The 21,296-nt window shown below is 42.3% G+C and overlaps 1 protein-coding gene across 6 annotated transcripts in view; it reads right to left on the bottom strand.

The window, feature by feature from the left end:
• The window catches only part of EVA1A (eva-1 homolog A, regulator of programmed cell death), a 51,721-nt gene that overhangs the window by 9,425 nt on the left and 21,000 nt on the right, over positions 1-21,296 (bottom strand). For 2 of the 6 annotated variants that reach the window (XM_059405733.1, XM_059405728.1), the window contains exons 2-3: positions 16,376-16,498; positions 8,877-9,046 (exon numbers count right to left, since the gene is read on the bottom strand). In XM_059405733.1, coding sequence (XP_059261716.1) covers positions 8,877-8,922 — 46 coding nt within the window. In that variant the 5' untranslated portion in view covers positions 8,923-9,046; positions 16,376-16,498. Of the gene's footprint in view, positions 1-8,876; positions 9,047-9,313; positions 9,483-16,375; positions 16,499-21,296 lie in introns of those variants that run through there. The other 4 variants (XM_059405734.1, XM_059405730.1, XM_059405732.1 and 1 more) reach the window with 3 other exon arrangements.

Here is a 21,296-nt window from a genome sequence, read left to right as displayed (position 1 = left end):
CAATGGTGCACTTGATACCTTATTCTGATGCTTTTCTGGTTCCTTGAGTCTGGAAGGGAGGAAGAATATGATTAATTAGCCCCTCTGATCTAGGCAGCACTTTATGTAGTTGCATGATAATTAGTTATGTAATGACTATCTTTCCCATACAACAGTGAGAAATTTGAGGGCAGAATCCACCTGATTCACTTTGGATTTCCAGAACATCCAGCACATTGCCTTGCTCATTGTTTGCATCTCACAAATATTTACTGAATTAAATCATGAATATACAATTTCTAAAAGTCCAGTTAATAAACTTATCATATATGGATAAATATGTATATATGTGTATATACGTGTGTATACATATAAATGTATGTGTGTGTGTAATGATACAATATTAAAAGAGTAAGGGATGAAAAAAATTTATAAAATCACCTTAAGCCCACAACCTGAATATAACTACACACTGTGTAATGTAGTGAAGTGAATTTTCCTCTATTCTTTCTTCCTATCCTATAAATATGTACATATTTATTTATATTTACTTGGTTGCATTTTATGTTTTCATCTGCATACCTTTTTTGTTTGTTTGTAAGACTATGTTTAAAAGCATGGGGCACTTGGGTGGCCCAATGTGTTAGGCCTCTGCCTTCAGCTCAGATCATAGTCTCAGGGTCCTGGGATTGAGCCCAGCATTAGGCTCTCTGCTCAGCAGGGAGTCTGCTTCCCCCCTCCCTCTACCTGCTCCTCTGCCTACTTGTGATCTCTCTTTCAAATAAAAAAATAAAATAAATAATAATAATAATAAATAAACAAATAAATAAAATCTTAAAAAAAAAAAGACTATGTTTAGAAGCAGTCTTAGGTTTACAAGAATATTAAGAGGGAAGTACAGAGATTCCCCATAACCCTCACCCACACATACCCATAGCCTCTCCCCTTAGTAACATCCCCCACCAGAGCAGCACATTTGTTATAACTCAGGAAACTACACATCATACTGACACATCATAATCACACAGCATCTATAGTTTACATTAGGGTTCACTCTAGGTGTTGCACATTGTATGGGTTTGGACAAGTGCAGAGTCAGAGTACTTTTGTGTATAATGCTACTTCCTTTTCTGCTTGTTTCACGTGTTGCCTTGTAGTGCATTCTCAAAAAAGGAATCTTTGTGTTAGAGGGCATACATATTTTTAAACTTCTTGAAACATATTTCCAGTGGCTTTTCAAAAGTCATACATTATACTTTCTTGCCATCAGCTGCGTGTGAAAGTACTACTCTTATCAAACCCTCTCCAGGAGAGTATAGTTCAACTGCTAAAATTTATTCTAATATGATAGGTCAATAAATGGGTTCTTTATTCCACAAAAATTTACTGTTAGTCTACAGTGCCTTTCAGGCTAAAAACACAAAAGTTCTCACTCTCAAAGGATGACCAGTATAAAGGGGAATAACATGAAACAGAAACTACGGTACTTTCTTCAAACCCCAAATTTGTGACTATCAATAGAGTTATGCTGGGTTAGGCTCCCTCACTGCTAAGAGACCACCTCTCTCAAGCCATTCTCATAGGAAAAAGTGATTCCTATTCTAGCTGACTATTACATAGTTCACACCGCTGTACTTACTGTTACACATTCAAAGAATATCAGGCGATAGGCATTAGGAGAGTGCATGATGTGATTAGCACTGGGTGTTATATGCAACTTATGAATTATTGAACACTACATCTGAAATTAATGATGTACTCTATGTTGGCTAATTGAATTTAATTTTTTTTAAAAAGGAATATTGGTTAAACGAAAAAAAAAGTGACCCCCAGCATATCTGCACTGGAAAAAATTACTGTAAACAAAGTTAAAGTTCTTGGCATTTGCCAAAATTATGAAAAATATTTTAAATAAGCCACAGAGACAAAGGGCTAGTATATAAAGAACACCTAGAAAGAGCATTAAGAAAAAAAGACCAACAACCAATAAAGAAAATGGGCAAAAGGTACGGCCAGTTCACAGAAAAAGAAATACAAATGGCCCTTCAATGTATGAAAAGCTGCTCACCCAAAGTAGGATTTAGCACACTGTGGCTCAGGGGCCAAACCTGACCACTATGTGTTTTGTTGTTGGCACACAGCTGCGCCCATTCATATACATTCTGTCTGTGTCTTCTTTCATGCTAACAGCACAGGAGTTCAATAGAACAGAGACTGTATGGCTCACAAAGCCAGAAATATTTATTATCTGACCCTTTACAGAAAATATGTGCTGACCTGTGACCTAGAGGAACAGAAATTAAATGGCATTTTGATGTTATTTTCCATTTATCAGATTGTCAAAAATCCAACAGTTTGAAAATAGTTTGCAGGACCTTCTGATGCATCTTAAAAAGAGTAAATGGGTAAGTAAAACTCCTTAAGTGGCACTTTGGTGATATTGACCTTAACTCATAATTTATACACTCTTTGATCCAACAGTTTCACTTTTGGGAACTTACTCTGCAAATGCATGTGAACATGTATGTCTGCCCACAGGATTTATTGCAACTCTGTTGCCCTGCTGGAAAAGATTTGAACCACTACCTCTGGCCAACAGAGGACTGGTTAAAATTATGGTTCATCTGTACAAAGGAATAGTATATAGTCATCTAAAAGGAGGAAGCCCTCTATACACTGAATACCATCTATAACACATCTTTATGATAATATTTTTCAGTGAAGAAAGCAAAGTACAAAAGAGTACAAAGTACAAAATGCTAGCTGTGAATTAAAAGGGGGTGAGGATGAGATTAGATGTTCATCTTTCTTACCTGCGCACAAAGAACTCTGGAAGGATGCAGAAAGGCCTGATGATGGCTCAAATGTGGGGACTGGATAGAAGGGGCAGCTTTATGACTTCTTACTATATATCCCTTTATATTGTTTGATCATTGAGCCATGTTAATTCACTGATTAGTTGAGCACCTAATAGGTGCCAGATACTATTCTAGAGGCTGAGGAAAGAAAGAAAAATCTAAGTGTTCCTGGAAGCTTATATTCTACTAGAAGAGACAGTAAATAAACAAGACAAACAAATAAAACAGGGTATACGTTAGATGGCAATAAGGTGATAAGGAGAAGAAAACAGTAAAAATAGGAAGGAGGATACAAAGTGTGAGATGTGTGCTGGAGGAGAGCAGGCAGGTGGAGTGACCAAAGGGAATCTAACCAAGAAGGTGACTTTTAAGGAAGAAATGAAAGGAAATGGAAGAGTGACCAGGAGAATGTATTATCAATTCAAAACATTAAATAAAAGAGCAATCATTCCATTTAATCTTTCTAGCAACCCTATTAGAAGTTATTTATGAGGTTATTACTATAAATGATATTTGTATCCTCATCATAAATTATTATATTATGATCCCAAGGGGTTGCTTGTACAGAGTTGAGACAAGAAATGTTAACCCCTCCAATCCCAGTACTGAGATACAGGGAAACAAAACATGTGTGAGGAGTACATGGGTGGCACCTAAGCCAGGGTTGGGGAGTGAGGAGAGAGGATGGCAGACCCTGAAGACTGTGAGGGCAATGGCCCCTCCAGGACTGAAGGGAAGAATACTTGGAAAAGGAAATGGCTGCAAAAAGCAGAGATGAGAAAAGATGCAGCAAGTGGTTTAAAATAATTGGAGTGAGGTCTTGATCAGGGAGCTCTACAACTAAATAAGAGCAGCAAGAAGTCAAGTTCAGACACTAAAAGCCCTGAGAAGCCCCATAAGAAACTGCAGATTGGATAACTCACAGAATCCCCTTCTCTTCTCCCTTACTTGCCTCTACAGCGTGTTTTCCAACCTCAGCACTACTGACCTCTTGGACCAGTTAATTCTTTGTTGTAGCGAGTTGTCTTGTGCATTATAGGCCGTATCTCCACCACTAGATGCCAATAGCAGCACCCCACCCCCCCACCCCAGTTGTGACAACCAAAGGTTTTTCCAGATACTTCCTGCAATCCCCCATAGGGCAAAATCATCCCTGGTTACAAAGCACTGGTCTAAAGGATGAACAAGCTTTGTCATTTTTGTTTTTTTTCAGCTAGATGGTCATGTAACACAGTTTTGGTCAATGAAATATGAGATCTACTGGATTGTCCTTCCTTTTTTCAACCATCTTGAATGAGAGCAAGAGCAACAGCAGCCCTTTGCAGCCATGAGATGATAAAATTAACAGAAAGGACATGAGAATCACAGAGATGGTGGTCCCTACATCTTTAAGCCAACGCACCACGTGCCTCCAGACTTCTTGTTATGAAGGTAAGATAACTCTATGTGTTTAGGCCTCCAAGTTGAGGTTTTCTGTTATTTGCAGCTGAAAGCAATCCTAACTATTAAACCATACAAAAGTATCTGGATTTCATCCCAGAGATAATTAGGATCCACTAAAGTATTCTAAAAAATAAAAAAGAATAAAATCATCAGACCTACAGTTTGGAAAGATCATTTTGCCACAAAACACAATCTTTGCTATGAAGCAAGATGGGAGGCAGATAGATCATGGAAAATGCCATTATGCAAGATAAGCAAAAGCAGAATGGGGCTTGGATCAGATCAATTAATTCAATGATGGTGGGAATAAAATGGAGGGGTCACATTGAGAGACACTGAGAGGCAAAATGGACTGACCCTAAGCAACTAGATATACACAGTGAGTAAGATACATCATACTTCTGGCGTGGGTGATGCCCTACATGGTACGTAAGAGAAAGAGCAACTGACAGAGAAAGACATATTCCATTGCAGCCAGGTTGAATCTGAAATGATTATGGCACACACAAGTGGTAACTTTCAGGGCATTTAGATACACAGGTCTAGAAGTCAGCAAAGAACAAGGGAGTGGTAATTTGTAAAATATATGTAGGATATAATTCTAAATTTTATTTTTTTAAAGATCTTATTTATTTGAGATAATAAGCGGGGGGAGGGGTAGAAGAGAGGGAGAAGCAGACATCCCCCTGAGCAGGGATCCCAGTGCAGGGTTTAATCCAGGACTCCAGGATCATGGCCTGAGCTGAAGGCAGACACTTAACTGACTGAACTATCCAGGCGCCTTAATTCTAAATTTTAAATTTCAGTAAAATAACATTATTTATTACAAAAGTGGTATCAATGAAGTATAGAATATTTAAACATACAACTAAGCAAAAGAAATTTAAAAATACACAGACACATTTATAAAATCCCAGCATCCAGATATAATTTGCAATAAAATGTACTTACATATACGTGTGAATATACAAACATAAATAGCCCTATACTGCACAGGCTATATGGTTTTACTCACTTAAAAACACACCATAAACATCTTTCTACTTCAATTAATATTCACCTATTTTTCTACTTCAATTAATATTCACCTATTTTTCTGATTTTTTATTATATAAACAGTTCTGAGATCAATTGTCCTCATAGTAAAATTTCTGTCCATATCCCCAGTTATTTCCTTAGAATAAATTCCTAATTGTGGAACTTCGGCTAAATGGTATACATGTTTTTAAGGTTTTTGATAGAGGTTCGCAAATCACTCTCTAGAGAGGCTGTAGCAATCTGCGTTCCCATAATACTGTGTGCAAGGACTCATTTCCCCACACTTTCTGTAAAACTGGAATTAAATACATAAGCACTCAAGTCTTAAAAAAAATTATAAGATAAAAATGTTAACCTCGCTGTTGCTTTTATTTGGCGTTTGTTTAATTCTAGAACTCGGGTGGTGTATGTTTTATCAGCAATTTGTAATTTCTCCTTGGCAAACTGCTGATTCTCGTGCCTTCTCTACTATTCTTTGGGACACCGATCTTCTATTGATTGGTAAAAGCTTTTTATATGTTATAAATGTTAACCCTTCTTCATTAAGGCTGCATTTTTCTCTTAGTTTGCATTCGCCATTTAATTTTAGGGTACATTTGGATAAACAGGTATGTAAAATTATTAGAATTGTCAAGGTTTGAAATGGCTGTTGTGAAGAGTGGGAACGAGATGGCAATCAGAGACTGAAGTACTACTTGAAAGGCTCAGCTGAGGTTTGATGCCATGAATTTCTAATGGCTTCAATCTGCAAAGCTGTAGCAGCATTTGGTTACTTCAGCTCCGAGGGCAAAAGGGGAGAAAGTGGGATGTACTTCGAGTTGTTTTAATGAGGAACTGGACAAAGAAGCGAGTTGTGTGCATTAGCAAACACCCTGCTGACTCCAGAAGACTGCTTGAGATCCTCTCTCTCCCTCCCTCGGCCCCTCCCCACTAAAATAAATAAATAAGTCTTAAAAAAAAAAAACAACCACACACTCAAACAAAAAAGATGATATAATTTCTGATATTTGCTTTAAAATAAACAAGTAGGGAAGAGAAAGGCTATTGATGGGTTGATGAGTCCCATGGGGTTCATTATGCTTTCTACCTACTTTTGTTTATGTTTTAAATTTTCTATAATAAAGCATTAATATGCATTTATTAAAAGTATGCTGCTGAAATGATGGACCACGTGGACAAAATAAGAGGCAACTGATGCTCTGGAAGAAATTAGGAGGAATCAGGGGCCTCTGCGTAGTTGAAGACCAGATTCAGCTGAGTGAGAACATGAGAGAGCCACAAGATCAGGACATTTTTCACAATTTTCTTCGAACATATTTATTATTATTGCCTTCAATCCATTTGTTCGATCTTTTTCGTTTAAAACAATTATTTTTCTATCTGTTATATTCACCTTCATATTTTAAATTCTCTTAACTCATTTTCTTTACAGCTAGGATTGTTACCCATCACACTCAGAATTCATTTTCAGCCAGCAAGTCTATTTACTGGATCTAACCCATTTTATTTTCCATTTCCATTTCCTTGAATTCTCTTTCTATTTCATCCCATATTTTTTTAAAAGGAGCATTATCTCCCTGTGTCCCAACCACTATTTAATTCTAGAATATGAGGTGGGAAGGAGAAAGGTTGGAGGAGGGGGCAGAGAAACGGGGCCATGCCCTCTTTCAGCCCTAGCAAGATCACAAGACACACAGTAAACACCAGACCATTCAATGAATTACCACATTCAATGGTCACTACTCAGGGTCATGCCGGCTGAAATGGAAAACTGCCAGGTACTTCCTGTGCCAAGCAGAACTCCAAAGTCCAGGAGCCCGTATGCTCTCACCCAGATATGTTCTTGCAACAGCTGGTTTGCAAGTGTCCTTGGAGGCTTTGGAACCTCCAGGTCCTCCCTGCCACCACTTCATTTTGGGGATATATTCACTAAAGAGTTGAGAGTAAACATTCAATTATTTGTGAAACATGATACCAGTACAGCCTTGAAGAAGGGGCAAAGCTGAGATTCCTCTGATGTGCGGTTGCCCAGGGAAGGAGGCCCCGGAGACCAGACTTCCTAGGGAGGTGAGGAGTTGACTGATGGCCAGGCCTTTGATGACCTAGGAAGGGTGAACCCTGGGCCTTGAGGTCTGTGCAGACGACATGCTGCATCTTGCCACCCCTGAGAAGACCTTTCTAAAATCAGGTTGCATGTCATCTAAGATCCTCTCTCAAAAAGAAGCCATTAGCTTCCTTTATCCTCAACCCTGGCTCAGATTTGCCACTGTAAATAGAAATGTTAGGTTTTATATCTGAACTCTGAGGTCACTACATACCAACCCTGGCTAGAGAGCCAGAGAGGAAAATCAGTCCTCTGATTAGAGGAATTCTAATCAGAACCTCAGCCTCTTCCTTTTTATACAACATCCAGAGACAATAGGCAAAACAAAACACAGTGAAAGCAAACTATAAAAAAAAAATTATAAAAGTACCCCTGGGACTAATATTACATTATATGTTAATAAAAAAATTATTTAAAAAAAAAGTAGTAGGCTCCAAAAGACATCATAGAATTATATGTGGATTTTCCACATAAGCACCATATTTCCACCCAGTTTTGTCATAAACCAGCCCCTGACATCAAGGTTGCAGGAGATGGATTTATACTGTGGGGACCCAAAAACTAAACCCATTTTTAAAAATATATGTCAATCTGTCATCTGAATGTATATTTGCACTATACTCTGATTTTCTATGTATTTAAAAACTCAATCTTTGTTTGAGGAATATCATTTAAATAAATGATAAAACTTGAAGAATGTTTAAAAAAAAAAAAACTCATTCAAGCAGCAGAAAATCAGTTTGGTCATTGAAACCATTGAGCATTTTCATGTATTTTTTTTTTTAAATTTCAGCTTGATTGAGGGATATTTTCAGGTATTTTTAAATGGCTCCTCTTATATAAACAGCATCTGTTCTCAAAAAAGGATCTTGAAGAGACAATCAGCCATCTTCCTAAGAGCATATATAAGTTTGCATTAAGGAAGGGACAAATAGGCTCTCTCAGACTCACATGTTTTTGTGTCTCCATGTCTCCCAGGAGGTTATCACACATCTCATACAGCCCCACAAACACAGCCCACACACAAGCACACGCACATGCAGGGGAGCGCGCATGCGTGTGTGCACTGGGCAGGACTGAGAACCACTTCACGGAAAGGAGCAGGGGGAGGCTACTCCAAGAGTTTCTCTCACAGGGAGTCAAATACATGACAAACACACAATAGCCAGCCCCAGGCTACCTCATTCACTCACGTGAGCACAAAGGAAACCAAACATCTTTAGCAAGATAAAGTTTTTAGAGTCCTCCCACACCCCACACCACCACCCACTGCCAAATTAGAGAATGCCAAGCTTAACTTTCAGACCAGAAGATCTTTCATCTCAAAATTGGGCACAGCAGAATCCCTCTGCTACAACCACGTAACATTTCTCTCCTGAGAACAAGGCCACTGATGGCCACCCAGGAGATAGCCTCGGCCCTCAGCCCTGGCCCAGCCAAGACTGGACAACTACCTGAGACAAAGGAATAGGCCGCTAGGATGTTGCTGAGCAAAGCCATGTCCACGCACTCGGTAATCAGCAGCTCCGTACGGCGGCAGAAGGGCGGCCTCGACGTGGCATCCAGAGGAAGCCTCCTGGAAATGCTTGAGCCCGATCAAGGCGGCACCTCCCTCTCTTCTCTTCTGTTTGGGAACACAAAGTGAGTGATGAGAACACATTCTGCTTTCCTGAGGCCGTGTTCCAGGTACGCTGGACTCGAGAACAAAGAACTAGTCTCCTAAATGCCAGCCAGCCTTTCCAGACAGGGATCCGGGCGCTTGTCCCTTTTGTTCTAGCCCGCTTCTTGACTTTCAAGGAAGGAGCAGTTCCTTCCATTTATGTTCTTTCCAGACTTTCCCTTTTCTCTTCCCCATCTCCTCCCCAGTTCCCCTTTAACACTTTCCCCTCACCTTCCCTGGAACTTTTTACTGCATTCTGTCTGGCTCGCCTCTTAGGCACAGCCCATCATTCACTTTAATCACTCACTGTAACCCCAAGTGGCAGCGCACTCCTTTCCTGGCTCTGCTTTCTCCAGCACGGACAGCACTGGTGTACTTTGATCACTTTGCCTCATCCCACAGATCACCAGATGGGTGTCTTTGGCAGTGGGTCAGAGCTGGCTGTTCCAGAACTACCAAAGTGGTTCCGGTTCTTAAATGCCCACAGGAACTTGGGAGCTTGAGCCCACTCTCTGCCCCCAGTTCCATGACTCCACTTGTGACCATGATGGGCCAATCACACACACACACACAGACACACACACACAGACACACACACAGCCTGCAGAACCGTCCCACCAGGGTTCAGAAGAGGGACTTGGTTGCTCCATGTTAAGCGGCTCAGCCTGTGCTTGACGGAGCACCTCCTCTCCCAGCTGCTGCTGCGGCCGCTCAGACCCAGCACTGTCATTACCCAGTTCACCCAGTGAGGCTCTCGCTGAGATGGAGACGGGAAGAAGCAGCAATGACCTCAAGAACTCCTCAGCTCTAAACTAAGGACGGGGAACTAAGTCACAGCGAGTGGACGGATGTCAGGATGTGGAAAGCTAAAGAAGCAGAAGGCTCCAGTCCTTGGAGAAGACACAGGTTCTCAGGTGGGACACGGTCTCAATAACGTGGACCACACAAGAGGGCCAGGGGAACTGCAATTCCGCAAGTGAAGAGACTGGGTCACAACAGAGAAGACAACTCAAGAGGAATGATGGCAAGGTCCTTGGAGCGGCTAGAGGCCCAAGAGTAGCAGGATGGGGGCGCCTGGGTGGCTCAGTGGGTTGAAGCCTCTGCTTTCGGCTCAGGTCGTGGTCTCAGGGTCCTGGGATACGAGCCCCGCATTGGGCTCTCTGCTCGCGGGGAACCTGCTTCCCCCTCTCTCTCTCCCTGCCTGCCTCTCTGCCCACTTCTGGTCTCTGTCTGTCAAATAAATAAATAAAATCTTAAAAAAAAAAAAAAAAGAGTAGCAGGATGAAGAGCTGGAGCTTCAGGAGCTCTGAAAAGGGGCCCGCTGCTGCTGAGGGACTCTGCTTCTCTGGGCCAGAGCCCCAGGCCTTCTTCAACAAGCATATGAGTTCTTAAAAGGTCACAACTCTGTGATGCAGGTGAAGAGTTGGAACCGCCACTCTGAGTTCAGACACTATTCTGCAGATGTGAGGTCTTTGGGACCAAGGAAGAGAGTGGAGTCACTGGAAAATGTCTGAGGATGTGGTGGTGCAAAGCTACTTCGGATCCATTCCCTTCTATCATTCCCCACTACTTCTATAGCATAGGTCTCACCATTCCATTTCTGGGAGGTTTGCCACAAGGCACACCAAATCCTTCTGTTAACGCCTTCTTCCTGCTCAATCTAGCACACGCTCTCACCAACAGGGTCATCTCCATAAAGTACAAATCTAATTACTTTACTCCACAGCCCAAACGTTCAACTAATCCCCATTATACTTTTTAGCACAAAACACAGCCACCTCCATAATATCTGACCCCTACCTTAGCTCCTAATTCATCTTCTAATCGAGTCTACACCCATACACATATGCACAGAAATGTAGGCATACCTAGTGCTCCAACATTACCAGCTTACTTTTAGTTCCCCAAAGACACCAAGTTCTTTTATCTTTTCATGCATTTGATCACGCTTTTCCTTTTGCTTAAAATGCCCCCGCCTCCCCTTATCGGTTTGGCAACATTTCCTTTAAAGAAATTCAAAAGTCCTATAGCAATCTCAAATCCCAATGACTTTTTTTTTTTTTTCAGAAATAGAAAAATCCATACTAAAGTTCATATGGAATCTCAAGGAATCTCAAATACCCAGGAGAATCTTGAAAAAGAACTAAGTTGGAAGTCTCACACTTTGATTTCAAAATTTATTACAAAGCTCCGATAAGCAAAACAGTGTGGTACTGGCATAAAGACGGGCATGTGGACCAATGGAATAGACCAGAGAGCTCAGAAATAAGCCCTTACCCCTTGTCAAATGATTTTCAACAAGGGAGCCAAGACCATTCATTGAGGAAAGACCAGTCCCTTCAACAAATGGTGTTGAGAAAACTGAGCTTCCACATGCAAAAGAATGAAGTTGAACCCTTACCTTGTATCATATTAAAATTTAACTAGAGGAGTGCCTGGGTGGCTCAGTGGGTTAAGCGTTTGCCTTCAGCTCAGGTCATGGTGTCAGGTTCCTGGGATGGAGGCCTGCATCAGGCTCTCTGCTCAGCCGGGAGCTCGCCTCCCCCTCTCTTTCCGCCTGCCTCTCTGCCTACTTGTGATCTCTCTCTCTGTCAAATAAGTAAAATCTTAAAAAAAAATCTTAACTAGAAATGGATCAAAGTTCTAAATGCAAGAGCTAAAATTATAAAACTCTTAGAAGAAAACACATGGGAAGAGCTTTATGACATTGGATTTGACAATGATTCCTTAGATATGACACCAAAAGCACAGGCAACAAATGTTAAAATAAACTGGACTACATCAAAACTTAAAACTTCTATGCGTCAAAAGACACAATTAACAAGGTGAAAAGGCAACCCACAAAATGCAAGAAAATATTTGCAAACCATATATCTGATTGGAGGTTAATATCCAGATTATATAAAGAGCTCCTAGAATCTCAACAACAAAAAACAACCTGATTAAAAAAAATAAGCAATGGACCTGAAAAGACATTTCTTCAAAAAAGATACGCAAATGATCAATAAGCTTACTAAGGAACTACAAATCAAAACCACAACAAGATACCTCCTCACACCCATTAGGATAGCTAGCACCAAAAAAAAAAAAAAAAAAAAAAAAAAGAAAGAAAGAAGGAAGGAAGGAGAGAAAGAAAGGAAAAGGAAATAACAAGTGTTGGAGAAGATTGAGAGGAATTGGAACCCTCATATTTTTGATGGGAGAGTAAAATGGTCGAGGCACGATGGAAAACAGGGTGGCAGTTCCTCAAAAAATGAAACCTAAAATTACCATAAGATCAAGCAATTCTATATCTCGGTACATGTTCAAAAGAACAGAAAGCAGGGACTCAAAAAGATATTTGCACACCAATTATTAATGAAGTATTAGTCACAGCAGCCTAATGGTAGAAGCAACTGACATTCCATCCACAGATGAATGAACAAAATGTGGTGTGTGTATACATATATATGTACACACACACACACACACACAATGGAGTATTATTCACAGCCTTCAAAGAAAGGAATTTGTGACACATGCTACAACATAGATGAACCTCGAGGATACGCAAATGATCATTTGCTAAGACATTAAGCTAAGTGAAATAAGCCAGTCACAAAAGAACTGTAATGAACAGAAACACTGTATGATTCCACGTATGTGAAATACCTACAGTAGTCATATTCAGAGACAGAGAGCAGAATGGTGGTTGTCAGCGACTGGGGAAAGGAGCCATTAAGAAGTTATTGTTTAGTGGGTACAGGGTACAAAGTTCCAGTTTTGCAAGATGAAAAGTATTCTGGAAATGGATGGTTGCACAACAGTGTAAATTCACTTAATGCCACTGAACTGTAAGTTTAAAACGGTTAAGCTAATAAATTTGTGTTGTGTGTATTTCAGCACAATTTTAAAATAATAACAAAAATAAGGTGTTCATGTGGTACAACAGTGAATTTTAAAAGTGTTGCTCCATTTAGGGAATCCTGCAAACCAATTCTGGTTTTAAGTTAACAGAAATGGTGGTAGAATTATTTTATACTGATATTAAAATTGAAGCAAATAAAATTCCAATGTATATCTACACATAAATGTAGTTTAATTTTAAATTAAAAAAGTTATTTCACTTTTAAAATTGGAGAGTAAATAATTGTAATCTACCACATTTAGAGATTAAGAGGAAAAACATATCACACCACCAGATGCAAAAATGTGTTTGTCTAAAATTTGATAAAAATTCATGACTGAGAGGGAAAAAAAGAAAGGTCCACTGCAGTGAAGCTCTACACCACCCAGACCTTTTTCTTTGGCAATCAAAGTATCCAAATACTCTTCTAATATAGCACCCACGATACGGTAATTGAATGATCAGTTTACAGGTTTTTCCCCTAGACTGAAGAGGCATCTGATGTATCCTTGTCACTTGAAAATCTAGCATGGTGCCTGATGAAATGCTGGTTGGCTGAGAAACAAATAGAGCATTCAGGCATGAGCTTTATATGCATAAGTCTCTGAGGGTGTTTCTAAACAGGTCTGAGTGTGATTCACCTAGACGACCAAAGAATACCAAGGCTGACAGGCTCTGAGTGGGGTGCCAGGCAGAACACTTTGTCAGGACAATGAGAAGATCACATACAAGATGGAAAGTTCACTGTGGCACAGAAATTCTTCTGAGTCATGCCCCAGGCACTAACGGGGAGGGCTGCAGGAGCCAGAGGTAAGAAGAAGAGGGATGAAGAAGACAGGCCAAGGGTAAGGAAAGGTAACCTCTGGATGATCCATCCAAAGGAGTGACCAGGAAGATCCTCCATAGTCGGTCCACGTGGCACAAGTCAGCCTAGAGCAGAGGTCAGAGCATCTCTACTATAAGGGCCAGGGAGTACCTATTTCAGGCTTCATGGGCAATGGAGTCTCTGTCTCAACTCCTCAGCTTGGCCATTGCAGTACAAAAGCCACCACAGCCAAAATGTACATGAACAAGTGTGGCTATGTTCCAACAGAACTTTATTTGCAAAAATAGGTAGTGGATCCAGTTTGGTCCATGGGCCATTGTTTTCAGACCTCTGGTCTAAAAGTCTTACTACTTAAAGTATGGTTCAAGGACCAGCATCATTGACATCACTTGGGAGCTTGTTGGACCTACATAATCTTGGACACCACCTGAGATTTTTAGAATCAAATTCCCATTTTATAAAATGCCCAGTAGAGTTTGCAAAGTGCTCTACCTGACCTCTGTGATCCCCTTCAGCCTGAGCACTTAGTGCCTCCTTTATAAAGCTGACCTAGAGTACAAGGGCGAGTCCTCACCAGCCCTGCTGCACAGGCAGTTCTCCAGGTGGTTACAGGACACCTTAGTGAGGAGACCAAGACAGAGGGAGGGCAGGGCTTGGAAGAAGAGATTCTGCTCAGGACAGCATGGTCTTCAGAAGTTAGAAAAGTGATCAACACCAGAGCCAAACTCTAAATCCAAACCTTCTCCTTGACTCTCCCTTAATAGAGATGAGAAGTCCAAGTAGCTCTAGACACCTCCCCCTGGTGATCTGCCCTATCATTAAAACCTTTTTGCATCTCTTACTGTGGTGATGAATTTTATGAGTCAATCTGACAGGCCGTGGGGTGCCCAGATTAAACATTATTTCCGGGTGTGTCTGTGAGGGTGTTTCCAGATGAGGTTAGCATTTGAAATTGTGAACTCACAAAAGCAGACCACCCTCCCCACTGTGGGTGGGCATTATCTAGGCTGCTCAGGGCCCAATGGAAAGAAAGCTGGAGGGAGGAGGAATCTGCCTCCTTTTTCCTATCTTACTGCTTAAGTTGAGACAGCTCATCTCTTCTTCTCCAGCCTCAGTTTAGACTGTCACCTTCGGCTCCCCTCATTCCCAGGCCTTCAGACTCGAACTGAATGATACCACAGGCTCTTCTGGGTCTCCAGCTTGCAGATGGCAGACCCTGGGACTTCTTATGTATCTCCTAGTGGTAGGATATATATTCCCTACTGCTTCTGTTTCTCTGGAGAACAATCACCAATTCACCTACCAATATGAAGGTGAGGGGCATGAAGCACTCATCCACCCCCAAGTACAATTTTGTGGTCTGTTCCTCAGGGAAGTCCCTTACCGCTGGCTAGCTCCTAGAATCAGTGATTCTCAACTTCGGGCAGTTAGCCCCCCACAGGGGACATTGGCTATGTGCAGTAACATTTTTGGTTGTCACAACTGCAGTGGGTGTTAATACTGGCATCTAGTGGGCAGTAGGGAAGGATAGGCTAAACATTCTACAGCATACAGCCTAGTCCCTCACAACAAAGAACTATCTGGTCCAAAATGTGAATGTATCAAGGTGGAGAAACCCGATTCTAAAACAAACATCATTACTTCATTTACCGGTCTAAGTGACTCTCAGTGTTTGTGAAGCATGTATGCATCACCAGTACTGTTGGGACAGTGTCAGAGAGAGGGCTGGCAGGCCTTGATCAGGACAGGAGTCCAAGCTCTAGGCCAGTAACTCAATATTCCCAGTGACCAGAAGAGCTCACAGTAACAAAGCCCTCAAGGGGAATACATCTACCAGTAGCAGTTTATTAATTCATAACTGGGGAGTCAGCTAGCACCAGAGCTAAAGCAGGTCCTCTTGTAGACAACCGGATCCTGGGGATTATCTTGGCAAGGACAAAATTACAACTATGGAGCTGCGTATTTTCAAAGCTAGGGCTTTCTCCTGGTGATAACCCATTGGATTAACTCCACACTACTTAGGGGAAGTCATGCTTAGAGGACACTCCAGGTCCAGTCAACCAACATCACAGCACATTCTCTTTGGACATAACCCACCAATTCTTACAAATCTTACTCTCCGATGGCCTTCTCTCATTCCTGACTCAAAGCTCCTTCAACTAATTACTGACAAACTGCAACACAATTGAAAAAACACAGCTTCTGTCCATCACTTACATCCCATAATTTTGTGTCCCTAAACACACGCTGGTCTCTTGATGAAGATGACAGCCTATGAGCACCATCTCTTAGATGGAATGGCTAATTATATGCATTGGACATTATTTTCACTGGCTTCCATTTTAGAGGTAACCTCACTCCCAGTGCTGCAAAATCATATTCTCTGGAACTCTGAGTCCACACATTTATCTTGCATGTAATCACTGAGTGTATAAAATGAAATGTGCCCAAGGCTGACAGATTTCATCTTATACTTCAGTAGCAGCAGTGAGTAGGCCCTGGTGCATAAGCTGCTGTGCAAGTGACTATCTCATTACGCAGCATGCAGAGGGGGGTAAAAACTCATTATCCCCTTAGCTACCTGGGGAGGGATGTGCTGTCAGGAACAGAGGATCATCTGGCAAATACAGTTCATCCCTGGTGATTCTGGTGCCAAGCAGTAGAGGTTCTGAAACTTGGTTGGCCCCAATTGGCTTCTCAGGCTCTGAAAGAAAAGAGAAATGGCACACACACACACACACACACACACAAATCAGAAAGCCATCACGTGCTCAGAAGATCATGTCATGCCTTAGACCTAACATCGTCATGAACCCAGCAGAGAAACCCAGGCAAGGTTTACTTGGACCTCTGAAAAGATGCAGTAGCATCTCCTGAGAGGGTAAAGCCTGCTGCCAGAGTTTCATACAGAGTTTGAGCCAGACAGCCAGAGACACCAAACTCCCAAGTTCATAGCAGAAAGGGAAGCAAGGGGTAAAAGACCAGCGGTGCAGGCTTCCTCTTCCCTCCCGCAGCCAAAGCCCACAACCACAGCTACCGTGGGATGTGTCCACGTGGCCCCTCATCCGTGAAGTTTTCAGGCCAGTCTCTTTGGAACAGGAAGGGAGGGAATTTGGCTCCCAGACAGCAGTGCCTAGATGGCCATGAAAAGAAGTCTCACGCAGCTCTGTGTAGGCACAAAAAACCCAGAAGTGCTGATGCGTGGAATCCCACAGCCAGAGTCGCAAGGCCTCAAGCTATGTTCAACCCAGCTGGGGAGGCCACCAGGGGCCTCTGAACAACTAGATCTGCACAACTTCTTGATGTTGCCAGCTTCACGGAAAACTGTATAGAAGGAATGAAATCCATCCCGGAGCTCCTGGGGCGCTGAGCAGTCCCCCGGCTCCCCTTATACACATGCGGTCCTTTGGACACACTTCTTGCTGACTCCTGCAGCATCTGACTTCTGCTTGTTTCTCCGTGTCTTACAGATACGTGTCCCAGCTGCCTCAGCCTCACAAAGGAATTGCGGCACCTTGCCATCTCCATTTTCCTGGTGACGAAATTAAGGGCAAGAACGAAAAAAGAAACTTAAAGCACAGGATCGATAGTTCTTTAGAGACTCGAGCACCAAAGCGTGGAAACAGGTCTTGGAGACCCACTCACCCTTCCCTCTACACTAGCGAAAACCACTCAAGAACTGTCCCCAGGGTGGCCACATGGCATCTGAGAGGCAAAGGCTTGAATGGAAAAAGAGCTTCCAGACCACAGGATAGGAAGAGGATACACGTGGTAGAAAGAAACCTGCTTTTCTCCACAGGACTGATAAACACCGGTGAGTGACACATCCAACATACTAGCCTGCCAGCCACTTTGCTTCCTTTGCTGCCTCCAACTTCCCCTCCAACGTAGCAAACCATTTCCAGGGACACATCCTGGACCTCTGACATCGAATAGGGGGTGCGAGCTCCTTAAGGGCAGGGACCATGTCTTCCTTCTGCTCTCTGTTCCCAGGGCCTCCCACAGTTAAAATCACAGAGCCAGTGTTGAGAGACTGTGGGTGACTGACTCACACTCAGAAATCCCACTTTCCAACCAGAACCTTCTATCTTCTACTTCTCTCACCCGTGGAGTCAAAGGAACCTCTCTGAGACCTCAGACTTCTTATTAAGAAAATCTTTGGGATCTAGGACTAGGCAAAGAATTTTTTAGCCGTGACACCAAAATCAAATTCCAAAGCAAGGAAAATTGATAATTTGGATATAATCAAGATAAAAAAAAAATTTCTTCTGTGTTAAGGGGATGAAAAAAACAAACTATAGAAATGGGGGGGGTTGGGAACTAGGTGGCTCAATTGGTTAAGCGACTGCCTTCAGCTCAGGTCATGATCCTGGAGTCCTAGGATCAAGTCCCGCATCAGGCTCCCTGCTTGGCAGGAAGTCTGTTTTTCCCTTGGACCCTCCCCCTTCTCTCTCTCTCCATCTCAAATAAATAAATAAAATCTTTAAAAAAAAAAAAAAGTGGAGGTGGGGGAAATTATTTGCAAATCATTTATCTACCAAAAAGAATAGTATCTAGAATATGTAAAGAAACTTCAAAAATAGTGACAGCACCAAATGTTGACAAGGGTGTGGAAAAATGGATCACTCATACATTGCTCATGGGAATGTAAAATGGAACAGCCACTATGGAAAAAACAATTTAGCGATTTCTTCAAAAACTAGACATGCAATTATCATACAACCCAGCAACTGCATTGCTCCTGGGCACTTATCTTAGAGACATGAAGACTTAGGTTCCCACAAAACCCATATAGATATTTATAGAAGCTTTATTTGTAATAGCCCCAAATTGGAAACAACCCAAATTTCCTTCAATGGGTGAATGTTTAAACAAACTGGTACATCCATAACATGGAATACTAATTAGAACAAGAAAAAAACAAACCAACTTTTAACTCATGCAACAACCTGGAAGAAACTTCAAAAAATTATGCCAAGTGGAAAAAAAACCTCAATCTTTGATTGAGGTTGTGTATTGTATGACTTCATTTTTATAACATTCTTGCAATGTCAAATTACGGAAGTGAGGAACAAATTGGTTTCAGGGGTTAAGGAGGGGATGGGGCCAGAAGAGAAGTGAGTGCAGCTGTGCAAGGCAACAGAGGGATCCTGGTGGTGAGGGGAATGTTTTGCTTCTTGACTCTATCACAATGAACATCCCGGCTGTGATATTGTACTACAGTCCTGCAAAATGTTATCATCAGGGAAACTGGTTAAATGGAACACAGGCTCTCCCTGTGATTTCTAACAATAAGCATATATATCTAAAATTGTCTCCAGAGTCATCCTGAACCATAATCTTCACATTAAAGTTTAAGAAGAACTAATCTAAAAGACTCAACCAGGACATCAGGGGAAATTCACAATTCGTTCTTAAGAGCAACAGTTGAAGGGAAAGAGAAGATGGTGAGAGTTTTCTTCTACAATATGAAGGGATTATGTAGGAGAAATTAGATTTGGTTCATGTGGCACCAATAAACAGAACACAGGCTAATGTCAGAGAAGGCGCACAAGCTTCAGGACTGATCAGACCTCAATTTAAAACCAAGCTCCATCCGCCCCTATCTTTAAGACTGGTCAAGTTAGCTGAACCTCCCTGACCCTCTGTTTCCTCCTCATTAAAATGAGGCTGGTTCCTACCTCAATCAGTCAATCAATCAGCATCTAAGCAGAGAAACAGAAACTGTTTCAAGTATTGGCAACAGAAGGAATCGAGTGCAGGGAATGGATTGCAATGATGAAGATAGACGTACAGGTGGAAGGTGATGGAGAAGCTGAGGGATGAAGCCTGACATGATAGATGACAAAGTCAAGAGTTAAAGAACTTCTCAGATGGACATCATTTTAAAAAGATGAAATTAGTTGGCATAAGGATGGGACCGTGAAGCAATCAAGAGATCAGCAACAATGGGCTGCAGGGACAAAGGGAGGAGGCATGTTACCCAGGAGCCAGGGTCACCAGGAAGAATCTGGAACCATAGAAATGTGGGCACTATTAGAAGAGATGCTTGAGGAAGACAGAGAGTGAGGAAATACTCTGGCTTCCTCCATTCTCCTCTAACCTCCCACTGGTGCCTCCATAGGCCAAACCCAGCAGGAAACCAGAGCACCCTGGACTCTGAGAAAGGCGGCCTCCTGGTCAGACCCCGCTATTCAGGGCAGAACAGGGATCAGAAGGCAAATAGGCCCAGGTCTGGTCCCCTCCTGAGGTGTGTATGAGAATACAGAACATGTTGATGCCTGGCACACAGTAGGTGCTCAATAAATGGTATAACTAACTTGTATGCACCAATGTTGTATGATAAACATTTAAAATCACATTTTCTCATCACTTTATATCCAAATACATAGCAACACAAGCCGGGCTATCTGACTCACGCCACGTGCACTCTACCAAGAATGCTTTTTTTTTTTTTTTTCCCTCCAAATGAGCTACATATCTGAGAAATGCAAAAAGCAGCCCTGTCCTAAAGTTTCATTGTATAAAGCAAATGTTGAATTTCCACAGCTGCTGGCTTCAGCCTACCCAGAGGAATAGTTTCAGTGAAATATTAATCTCTGAGAAAGCCACACTGGGGTAAGACTGCACAGTAATTCAAGCAGCATGTGCAAAATTTATTTAGAGTTGGCCAGGAGTGGTTTTAATTATGTGAAGTCTTCAGAATGAGAAGAAAGTGACTGAAGATGTTTGACTAAATCAGTCCCAGAGGCCCTGGACGCTCCCAGATCCCTCCCCAGTTTCAGTTTATTTCTGCAGGCCCAAACCATACACACAGGGGAGGCTCCCAAGAAACCGGATGATGGCTCTGCCAGAACCCGGATGCAGCCAGCAGCAAAACCCACCAAGACAGGAAGCATCAGCACCCACAGGGCGGAGACCTCCCCGCAGCATGAAGGCCAGGTGTCTGGCTGTGGGAGGATAACCAGGGTAGAACAGAGGGAGGGGTGAGAATCCAGAAGGAATTTTCAGACCCCAGGGCACAGTATGAAAGATGCTTTCATCAAAGGTCGCGGGTGGGTGCCAGGCGCCGAGTGTGCTGTGTGCCTGCTGGACACCTCCCGTTTCCTGGAAGTCACTTGCTGAGGTGTGCTATTGGACTTGAAGTAGCACCTAGGAGTGGAGAGAGGGGCAGGACCCAGCTCTAAGGACCATACACGCCCTGAAGGCTGGGCCTTGCAGACAGCAGAAGGGAGCCAGTCATATGGGTCTTTAAAATGGTCACCAACCATTCCAAAAAAGTGGAAGCCACAAGGTGTCCCCTAGACTGGTGGGACAAAGAGAAAACCCAGGAAGTTATCTTTAGAGACTGCCTTTCAGCCTCTGGGTTCTGTCCACAGACACCAGAGCTCTGGCACCAGCCGGGGGGGGGGGGGGGGGGGGGGGGGGGGGGGGGGGTTTTTTTGGGGAAAAAAAATGGGGGAAAAAAAATTTGATGAGAAAGAAAAAAAAAAAGGGGATAG

This window comes from Mustela nigripes, chromosome 7 (assembly GCF_022355385.1).
Source record: "Mustela nigripes isolate SB6536 chromosome 7, MUSNIG.SB6536, whole genome shotgun sequence".
Lineage (NCBI taxonomy): Eukaryota > Metazoa > Chordata > Mammalia > Carnivora > Mustelidae > Mustela > Mustela nigripes.
Note: the sequence above shows the minus strand (reverse complement) of the source record. Positions and strands in the feature narration are given on the sequence as shown.